At 45.8% G+C, this 10,927-nt stretch overlaps 1 protein-coding gene across 1 annotated transcript; it reads right to left on the bottom strand.

Moving 5' to 3' along the window:
- Positions 1-3,686: 3,686 nt before the first annotated feature.
- On the bottom strand, positions 3,687-10,527 carry Cd93 (CD93 molecule). Its single transcript, XM_052183829.1, has 2 exons — positions 8,145-10,527; positions 3,687-7,896 (listed from the first exon to the last, which is right to left on the bottom strand). The coding sequence occupies exons 1-2, from the start codon at positions 10,061-10,063 to the stop codon at positions 7,872-7,874; spliced, it is 1,944 nt and encodes a 647-aa protein (XP_052039789.1). The 5' UTR covers positions 10,064-10,527; the 3' UTR covers positions 3,687-7,871.
- Between the last annotated feature and the right edge of the window lie 400 nt (positions 10,528-10,927).

Here is a 10,927-nt window from a genome sequence, read left to right on the forward strand (position 1 = left end):
AATGTATATCTATCTATCTGTCCATATGTATGTATGCTTAAGAATTAAAAGAGCTCAGAGTTTCTCACTGAACATTCTTGCCAGTCCCAGATAGATAAGTTTTGTTCCATCAGTGGTATTGACTGCATAAATTGCCAGATGCTGTCACCTGTCCTGTCTGTCATCAGCATGACTTCAATGGCACACACTGCTCCGCCATTCACTGCCTTCCCTGGGAAACCCTATAGATGCTGGGAAGGTCACTGGCAGATACTGCTTTAATAACATACATTATGAAATAATGTATCTTGCTGGCCTTCAGTCCAACTTTAGCTGATACTGGAATATGAGTTAGAGTATAATAAAGAATCAGCCTTTGCCCTCTCAAGTGCCTTACAGTTGCTCAGGAAACCAGGACATATAACTACTTGACAAGTGTGGTGAGGAAAATTAGAGAAATTCTGAAAGCCAATTCCTTCCTCAAAGACTGAGGTCCCCTGAGGGAAGGAGTGAGTAAGGAATAAGTATTGAGGGCTTAGAGCACAGGCATAAGGAAAACAGGGGCTGTGGTGCTCCCCTAGCAGCCTGTAGTCAGTTTTCAAACTTAGGTCAAATTCCACCTGACAGTGTCTCATCTGCACCCAGAGACCCTACTACTCCAAGAGGAAAGTCACTGTGTTCAGTATTTGGTCACTGGGAACTTTAGAGACTTACCATCTATAGTATCTGAATAGCTCTTTATCACTGCTGTGTAGGAGCTGGCTAGTCAATGAGATGCCTCATATGTGTTTGCGTAATTATCCCATTACCCCTCTCATTTGTTTCCATGAACTATTTTCATGGGGGTGCAAAGGAGCTGGGTGGAAAGAGCTGGAGACCAGATAGACATGATAACCCCTGTCTAGGCAAGCAGGGATGTAGGCTTGAATGTAGATAGTTCCACAAGTCAAAAAGGCAAAGGAGCAGCCAGTAGAGAGACACCTGAAGGGTCTAGGGAGATGGGTAGAATGCTCATGTACAAGTGTAGGCATCCAACAGGGTCCTCAAGGCCTTGAAATGATTCATGCTGCCTCCTACTGCCATCTACCAGTCAGTCACCTATTTAGCATGAATTTATCAAGTATCATCACAGGTCTTTCCCTGGTCTGGATGGCTGTAAGATATTAGAGACCAAAAGTCAGGGCAGCCTAGTAGGGCTGACTTTCTAGTAGATCAGAGGCTGTCAACCTTCCTAATCCTTTAACACAGTGCCTCCTGTTGTGGTGACCCCCCCCACCATAAAATTATTCTTGTTGCTGCTTCATAACTGTAATTTTGTTACTGTTGTGAATCATAATGTAAATATTTTTGGAGACTGAGGTTTGCCAAAGGGGTTGTGACCCACAGGTTGAGAACCATTGTAATGACTCAATATAGTACAGCACTATTGTGAAGGGAATGTATAAAATAAGCCTCCAGGCACCCACAATCTTGGAAATGCAAATAGGATAACTTCATTGAAAAAAACAAAACTTTTTTTTTTTATTTTGGATTAGATTTAAAAGAAAGAAAGAAGGAAAGAAAACCCACACAAAATGAAAGGCAGCTTTTTGAAGAAACAAAGTGACATTAAAAGAAGAAAAATAAAATAGAATAAACCTGGTATATTAAAATCTGACAACATGTAATTTGAATTTGCAGTTATGGTAAGACATTATGACTACAAAAGAAGCAACCTACCAAGTATGTATCGTTCACCTATACAACACAGTTCTTCCCAGAAACAAGAGTGATAAAACCCTGGGAGATTTTGACAAACCCTAACATGGAAGGAAGACTATCCAGTAAGACCAGGAGGGCTGAATAGCAGTAGGCAAAGTGCTGTAGGGAAGAGGTAGGAATTATATACACACGGCATTCTTGTGTGGCAGGACAGTTAAAAGTTGACAATGAAGGAAAACGTTTTTGTACATAATCTTAGGGGAGGAACAAGATCTCAGAGAGTAAAAAAAGATAAAATTTACCATTCTCATTTTTAATTACCACTTTACTGTTGAATTTTAATTTAGAAGGATCCAATGTAACAGAAGTCATAGGCTCAGCTTAAGGCTTCTTACATATTCATGTGAACATTATGTTTAGCTTAATATGGAAGACAGAAGCTGCATTCTTCAGCAGAAGGGGATGTGAACACTAGACAGGGCATGTATTGTCTCCATGAGGGTCCACCCAGACAACTCAGATAGTGTGTACCACCAGCCCTAGACCTTTCTTCTATTTTTTGACCTGCCCATTATTTTCTATGAAAAGGATCTCCCTGGGAACATCAAGATGCTTGAAGAACAAGTCCTTAGACTCTCTTTTAAAGCCTGTGTCATATTAAAATACCATTCAGAAGAAGTCTAAACTGAGAATGCTTTTGTTTGGAGGTACATTTTTCTCTCATACTACTTTCTCTTCTAACTAAATAAGAATTAGATAAGAGCTTAGCATACTCACTTAACTCAGATGAACACCACAGAATGTCCACAATGTCCCTATGATTCTTCAATCTCAGTCTAGTTGTCCGATGACAATAAAGATGTATTATGGATACAAGTACCTTTGTATATTGAGCATTTGGGTAATCACTTTTTTCAAAGATTTATTTATGTGAGCACACTATAGTTGTCTTCAGACAGAGGGCATCTGATCTCATTACAGATGGTTGTGAGCCACCTTGTGTTTGCTGGGATTTGAACTCAAGACCTCCAGTAGAGCAGTCAGTGCTCTTAACTGCGGAGACATCTCTCCAGCCCCTTGGGTAATCACTTTTGACATATTTTCCTAATGTCTGAATAATTTACAGGAACAAGAAGATGCTACTATTAAAATGTGAGCTTTCCCTGAACCAGGGGACATTGGTCTCTGGTTGATTCATTACAAAATAGGTGTTAAGATTGAGCGTTGTGGGTGTTTGTTGTATCTATGTCTATTGATGTGAGTGTGTGTGTGTGTGTGTGTGTGTGTGTGTGTGTGTGTGTGTTGCAAGTCTCAGAATAAGGTGAGATTTTTCCCAATGTGTTTTGTTAGTGGCTAAAGTACTAGAAGATCTGCCTTATTTAATTTTAATGGATATTTATTGAAATTGTCCTATGTGATCAGCATTATAAAATAGAGCCCTTTATCTCACTTAAACCCTTCTTCACCAAGCACACCATCTGAAAATCACCAGTTATCATCTGCTTCCAACAACATAGAATCTCAGTGAGATTTTTGCAGCCAAACAGGCAATGATTCTGTGTGCCCGTTCAATTAGTTGAGTAAACTGACCGAGCTTCACTGACAAAGCAATGATAATGCTCTGTGATAATTGCAGGGGGTGTTTTCACATCACATCAACTGGCTGCATTTAATCCCCCACCAGGCATCACTCAGGCAATCAACAAGATACTGGGAATTAAGGGTGGCCATGGGGACCAGGATGAGGATGCTAAATCTGGAAGGAGGCCTGGGGTTTGTTCTCAGCTGCTGTGGACACTGCCCCTCTATAGTCCCCAAAGGCACTCCCTGAGAGACAGCACCAACAGAGATTCATATCAGCATTCCTTCTAGTGAGAGACAGGTGGAAATAAAGCCATCAAGGTAACTCTTTGCAAAGGTGGACATAAATTTAATAATAATCACAAATAAAGTTCTGTCACGTACTTTACATTGTCACAAATGACACGGAACAAGTCCAAAACAAATATTTTTTTTCAGAGTTTATTAGGAGAGGTGCATAACAGAAAGCTCAAAGCATGACATAGCGCCCACATTTTAAAGGCAACCCTGGGCCTCCCCTCAGATTGTGATGTTGTAGGTCTAAGGAGGAATGTAACCTGTGAGCCATCCTGGGCAACATTCACTAAAAGACTAAAGTCAGTCCTGCCTGAGCATCCCATAGTTTCCAGGCTCCACAAAACATATTTCAAATGCACATATTTTAAAATATTTATGTTCTTACTGAGGTCTTGAGGGGAGATTATTAACATTTGCAATAACCGGTGACAACAGGGAGCAAGGCTGACTAGCGCACAATTCAAGCTTAATCCCTGATCTGCAAATGAACTTCAGGTAAAATGGGAAGGATGAAAGTGTCCAGGGATCCCACCTGAAACAGATGGGCACTGTCAAGAACAGGTGAGTCGTGATGCAGTTCCCAACAAGCCTTTGCCTGAGGGGTCATGGGGTCATACAGTGGAGGACTGAGGTGTGTTTGTCCCTTGCTTTGGTTGACAGGCTTCACAAACCACACATAATCAAAACCTGGATTTAGGACCGGGGGAAGGGACAGATGTTTTCAGAGAGTCTAATTTCAGATTCCCATGCTAAATCTATTGTTGAAGGACATGGAAATATGCAGGGGCATTAAACCATTTTGCAGGTGCTAGAAAGCAATGTTTTCCTGTTTTCCCAATTCAGACAATGGAGAAGCTAAGAAGAAAAATAATAGGAAAAGGTTTTCCTATATTTGCTTTCAAAAATATGTTATTTTGAATGAAGTAACCTTTTCTCCCTTTTATGGTCAAATCTCATCTCTGTTCCTTTAGTTTTGCCAGAAATATTTATGGGAAAAGAGGGGCGGAACAAAATGACCTAATGATCCCATCCCATCCACCTATTGAAAATTTGGTTGGTGATAACAGTCCACGCAAGAGCTCATGGTTAGGAGCTCAAAGCGGAGGAAAACGTCGTGAGGAGATAAAGAATTCTTCCTAAGCAGCCCTGCACAGTGAACATGTACTCAAAAGTATTTGTGTTTCATTCCACATTTTCCATTGCTCTGGGGAATGCATCGGGATAGACCTTCTCAGAAGCTTGCTGGGTTTTCCCTGGGTAAGAAGCAGAAGAAAAGCAGCCCGCTTCTCTCCCTTCTGCTCCTCTTCTGTCTGACCTTTTTATCCTCAGTCAGAGCTGGGTGGGATTCATCCAGTTACTTTCATTAATAAAATACCATGAGGCTGCATGGCACCATGAGGTGGTGGTGACAGGGATGATGGTAGTGGTGGTGGTAGTAGTGGTGGTGGTGGTAGTGGTGGTGGTTGTAATGATAAAGATGCATACATTTGGGTTTGCATCAAAGCCATGCTAGATACCAGGGAAAATTAGGGCTATAGCTTCTTTGCAAATAGTGTTCAGGGCATGCTCCTGAGGCTTTTTTTTTTTAATTCCTCAAATTACTGGGGGTGGGGAGGTGTTGCTTCATCTATCTTTAATACTAGGGGTATAAGGGTCCTGGAAAGCTAGTGTCTAACATAGTTAGTGTCTAAAACACTTATGCTCTGGCTTCCATCGCTGGAACCACTGGAAATGCAAAAGGCAGCAATGTCACCTACAATTCAGTGATGGCAAGGCTGAAGACCTGAAGGCACGCCCCTTCAAAATACAGATTTTCCAGGTTTGGACTTAAAACAATTCTGTTGCCAAGTAGTCCTCACAGGCAGGGGAGTGTTCTGTCTCTGCTCACTAATTTCTTAGGTAGGTAAGGCCTAGCCTAACACCCTTGGTCCAGGGGGGGGAAGTTCACTTATTTATTGCTTGGCCTCTTGGAGGCTTTAACCCAGAATTTTCCAGTCTCAAGCATGAGGACAGCAAGAATAGATGTAAGAATAAAGCACCCATTTAGGAACGGTGAGTGGCTCCAGTGGCTTTGCCACATGAGGTATGGTTCTAATGAAGGCTTTGGCATGTCAGTAGATGAGAGAGCTCTGCCTGCATAGGAAGGGCTCTTGCTGAAAGCACACTTTGAGGAAATATGTTCCTCATCGTTCCCTTCCCTGTAGTGGGTCTCACAGAGTGGATCCTGTACCCCTGAGTGCTGGGAACGGACAGAACTCAGTCTGTCCCCTAAGTCATCTTGGTCAGTTTAAGTCCCACACAGCAGCCTGAGCATAGACAAGCAAGGCTGTGGGGAGCCTAGACTCAGTCATGGTCCTCCTCACCTCCAGCCATAAAGGTGAGCAGTTGAAGGGCCCGGAGGTGAAAGTGATGCATTTAGGGTCTGTATATGCAGATACTGCCATGGATCTAAAGTCATCTGAGTGGATGGCGCTGGTCTCCCCGTAATGGATTAGCTGCCAATCGCAATATTGCCAGAGATCCTGTTCCAAATACCCAAAATTCAACCCAAAAGTCAGATGATTTTTAAATGCACATATTTCAGGCACCCCACTGAGCCCAATCTTTCCCCCATTACTCTCTCCACTTTGGGTTTTCAGAGAGAGAGAGAGAGAGAGAGAGAGAGAGAGAGAGAGAGAGAGAGAGACTAATGAAAATATGTCCATTTTAAATTGACCAAAAAAAATATTTTCGTAATATCTTTCTCTAAGATATTTCCAAAGGCCTTGAATCTGATTGTTATTGATCTTCGCTTCCTGGATATCAACTTGGGGGGATGGTTGCTTTTGACACTAGAAACAAAAGGACACTCTAATCTGAGAACAAAGACTCTGAATCTCATGATGGAGACACATTCCATATCCCAGCTTTTCAAACAGCAGAGGCAGCTGAGATGGGGCCTCTCAGAGATTCTGAAGTGACTCACCAGGGCTGCCTTCCAGGCCCAGACAGACCTGTGCAGCTGGAACACCATTACCGGAAGCAAATGGACACTTTGAAATAAACATGTCAATCATAAGATGGCTCTAAGCAATTTTTACAGTTGAACGTTTTTTTAGCTGTTCTCTCTTCCCCTTTCCCTTTCCCCTGTATCTCCTTTTTTTAAGCAAAAAAGGAGAACCCTCTTCATGACTAATCCTTGACTCTGATTGTGTCACATCCACAAGATAGGGCCCAAGTCCTTCAGATGTACTTTTAACTGTGAAGTGGCTAAGCTGCACTTAACGGGAAGTATTTAAAACAGAGCCCATCACCTGGCTCACATCTCCTGTCCTTACAGTCAGAATGAAAGCATCCGGAGGCTTTCTGAGCCTCCGGTCCCAGCTTCCCAGTTAGGGATGGTGTAAAGGGAGACAGGGTGCCCTGAAGTGGAGTCGGGGCTTGTGTTAATTCAAAGATTTCAACGATCTTGGGGGGAGGGGGTGTTATTGTTCCTCAATAGTCAAGTATGTGTTAGCATCAGTTCATTCTGATATTTTCATTCAAATATCTGTTAAATCAGTCCCTGCCTGCCTCCCTCTGGACGATGCTTTTACCAAGACCTCTCACTCACTTGAAGCAACTTCCCAACTTGCAACTTTACTTGCCCATGAACTATAGCCAAGTTATGAAAGTTAAGAGTGAGGGGATACAACGTCTAAACTTCCTGCCTGCTTGCTCCCTAAGCCGTTGGTTGAACTTCCTCTCATTCTGACAGTTTCAACAATACCGAAAGGGGGTGGGGGTGGGGGATGGAGGGGAAATGCCAGAAGGCAAAAGTATACAAAGGCAGCCATCCTGAAAAAGTCCCTATAGGAACAGTAGAGCATCCTCACCTAGTTAAGTTGTTAGTCGGTTTTGCTTTCTATCCTGTGAAGGAAAGGAACTGTTTCCATTGTAATTAGCACCAGTAGCTCCTTCTCTGGTAAATCAAGAGATAAGAAAAGTCTTTGAAGCCCCCTCCCCCACCCTTCCCCACCCCTCTGACGCCTTACGCCCTGATTAGCAACCAGAGGAACCAGTTGCTTTTGGATTTGAAAAGGGTATGTGAGCAGGTCTGTCAATAGCCACAAAACTCCCCACAATGACAAACCAACACACAACTTTCACCCCCAGGCATATCAAAGGCACCCGGATTATACCTGCCCATCCCAAGTCACCCGGTGCTTAAAGGGAAGGTGCACAATTTTTGCTGAGAGTCCAGTCCAGTCTTTCAGAATGATGTGCCTCCCCCTCATCTAAGAAGGTAGCTCTGAAGGTGGTGGCAGCTGACTGTTTCTAAGGCCACAGAGTCTTCAGCAGTCTGTCCCAGGTGTTGGGCTGTGGAAAACAGAAGATTTGGTGTGAGAACCTATGGAACTCGGCCATATCTGCATCCTTGGACCCTTTGCCTCTGCTCCACATGAACTCATAGGACAGGCAGGCACCTTTGGACTGGGCTGCTGAGGTTGGCTTTAGCCACTAATGGCCAGCTGACTGTTTCTGTCTCTGCTCTCAGTTCTGTGGTCTGGGCCTCCCACACCTACATCTGCCCACCCAGCTACCCTAGTAACCTATGGCTACTTTACCTGTACTGATTCTCCTGGGCTCTGCTCTCTGCTCGCTCTGGAACCCAGGAATAGCTGTCAGCTGCATTCTGGGGCTTCTTCTCTTTTATCTCCTCCTTCTTGGCTCTCCGTTTGCGATAAATGAGGAGCCCTAGGGCCAGCGCCAGCAAGAGTGAGATGGCCACAACTGTCCCCAGGATGTAAAACAGAAGCAGCTTCTGCCCATCGGTGTCACTGTCACTGTGTGCGGCCACAGAATCTTCATGTGTCGGCTTGCTGTGGCCAGAGGTCGTGGGGAAGTACGTGCCCAACTCCAGCCAGACATCAGATACTTCACTAGGGACGGCTATTTCGAGTGGGACAGAGGCAGTGAGAATATCTGATTGGACGGAGAGACCTGTCGTCTGTGCTCTGTTGGAGACATCATCCTTGGAGCCACTGGGAGAACTGGGCATTTCAGTAGGAGGCACAGTACTCTCCTTTCTGTCGTCTTTGTCTTCCTTTTGGGGATGCCTGTCTGGTAGTTCTGTAATCACAGTGCCCCTCGTACAGGAGACCCCATTGGGAGCCAGTTCCCAGCCTGGCGGGCAGCCACACCTGAAGGAACCATCTGTATTGAAGCACAGACTATCACATGGACTGCCCGTTGCATCTGAACACTCATCTCTATCCTCACACTGGGTACTGTCTTCCCCAGACACGATATAGCCCTCTTTACAGGAGCAGTAGAAAGAGCCGTCAGTGTTGGTGCAGCCCTGGGCACAGGGTGAATAGTCAGCGGCACATTCATCCACATCTTCGCAGGCCTCCTCTTTGGAGCCATTGGATTGGTAGCCCACCCAGCATTCACAGTGGAAGCCGCCTGGAGTGTTGATACATTCCTGGGCACAGGGGGAGTCCTGGCACTCATCGATATCCACACAGTGCACTTGGCTAGAGTCCAGCTGGTAGCCTCTGGGACAATGGCATGTGTAGTTTTCACTGGGTGGTACAGAATGACACGTGCCCCCTCCTGTGCAGGGGTTTGAGCTGCAGGGATTCCTGGAGGCACAAGTGACTAGGTCATCCAGCAGCCGGAATCCAGGTCGGCAGCCACAGCGGAAGGAGCCATCGCCACCTTCGAAGCAATCCTGCTGGCAGCCTCCATTGTTGAAACTGCAACCAAACTTGGGGCTGCCACAGAGAGGGCCTGAGCTGCCCCAATGAAATAGTCCTGGACTCTTTTCATTGCATAAAAAATAATGGGTCTTATTCTTAGCTTCAACCCCACAAGCTACATTGGCTACAGAGGCAAAAGGCACAGCCTCCAGAGAGGAGGTGGTGGCCTGGAACGGGGTGGTATAGGTCACCTGCCCTGGACCACCCAGCGCCAGTGGGCTGCACATGCCTTTGAAGTTGAACTTGCACAGGAAACCTTCAATGCTGTTACCTGGAGCACCGGGAGTCCCACAGGGACTCTCATACCACTTGGGCAGATGGCTGGGGTGGGGTGTCAAGGACAGGTCCAGGATCAGGGACACACAGCGTTGAGAGATACAGGAGCTCTTGCTCGCTTTGTACCAGTTTGAATAAGCCGTGTCCTCTCCCCCACCCACCCAGCTGAAGCCCTTCATTGGCAAATCATGGTACGTACACTTGCCCTTCTCTCGCTGGAGCCCGATCCAGAATTTGCCCATCTTTGCTTCCATGGGTGCCTTGGTCTTCAGAAGCTGAGCCAGAGCTTGCTGGGCATGCTGGGCCTCCTCCTCGCTCTTCACGGTGGCAAGGTTGCCTCCGTTCTCACTGCAGCGCTGCTGGGCTTCGGCGGCACTCAGCTTGCCCCAGTGCGCTGTATAGCAGGCAGTCCCCTTGCACACCACAGCCTGTGAATCAGCAGCTGCCCCTGCCCAGGGCTGGCCGAGCAGCCCCAGCAGCAGGAGCAAACCAGTTGAGGTGGCCATTCTTCTGTGTGTCTCCTTCTGGGAGGGGCTAGACTCCCCTGCAGTGACAGCAGCAGCCACTGGACCCTGACACCCGGGCTGTGCTCTGAGGGGAGCTGAGGGCGACACGGCTGGGCTGGGCGCTGTCACACTACCACAGCTCTGGCACAGAGAAGGTTACAAAGACTCGAGGCTTTTCACGTCCTCCTGACCCAGGGCGCATCCTGTGCTCCGGTACTTCTTATTTCTCACCGGATGCTGGGGTTTCCTGCCATGAATAGCCTTCTGACTCCTGTTGCCTTCATCACGGTTTTGTTGTTCGCAGAGCAGAGCAGGTCTCTGGCTCAGAGCTGTGGAAACCCGGTGGGGAGTACAGAGGATCCAAGCGATATGGCTGCTTTATTTTGAGTCCGTTCACTTTCCCATAGCACAAAGAGCCCCAGTGGCATCCTGTCCAGTGAGCAGAGACTTTGGGGGCTAGGGACTTGAAAAAGATCATCCAAGTAACCCGCGATCAAATTCCACTGCAGATTGCAAGCCACCAGAAGGGAAAGAAAAATATTTGAGTCTGGAGACACAAGGCCATGGATAGATTATAGTTTTCAGCCTTTTTTAGAAGCAAACTGGATCTGCCCTGTTTCCTATCTTGTACCCTGTCTCTGTTTTGGGAGTCTTTTTTTCTTTTATTCTTCCCATCATGAACTTTAAATAGACAGGAAGCTTTTAAATAGGATTTTGGCTGTGGGAATTTCAGTTTCCAACAATGTCAATCTCCCCGAGAACATTAAAAAAAAAAAAAAAAGAAAAGAAAAGAAAAAGAAAAAGTGGGTGAAAATAGCCAGTCTTCAGGGTTTCCTAGTGCACTGTGAAGTGTCAGGGTCTCAA

The sequence above is a fragment of the Apodemus sylvaticus genome, chromosome 5 (genome assembly GCF_947179515.1).
Source record: "Apodemus sylvaticus chromosome 5, mApoSyl1.1, whole genome shotgun sequence".
Lineage (NCBI taxonomy): Eukaryota > Metazoa > Chordata > Mammalia > Rodentia > Muridae > Apodemus > Apodemus sylvaticus.

Excerpts from the sequence above, each read along its gene's own strand:
- Cd93 (XM_052183829.1), bottom strand. The coding sequence starts at position 10,063 with ATGGCCACCTCAACTGGTTTGCTCCTGCTGCTGGGGCTGCTCGGCCAG. Across the intron at positions 7,897-8,144 it reads GCCCAGGAGAATCAGTACAG|CCCAACACCTGGGACAGACT; the intron begins GTAAAGTAGCCA and ends TGTTTTCCACAG.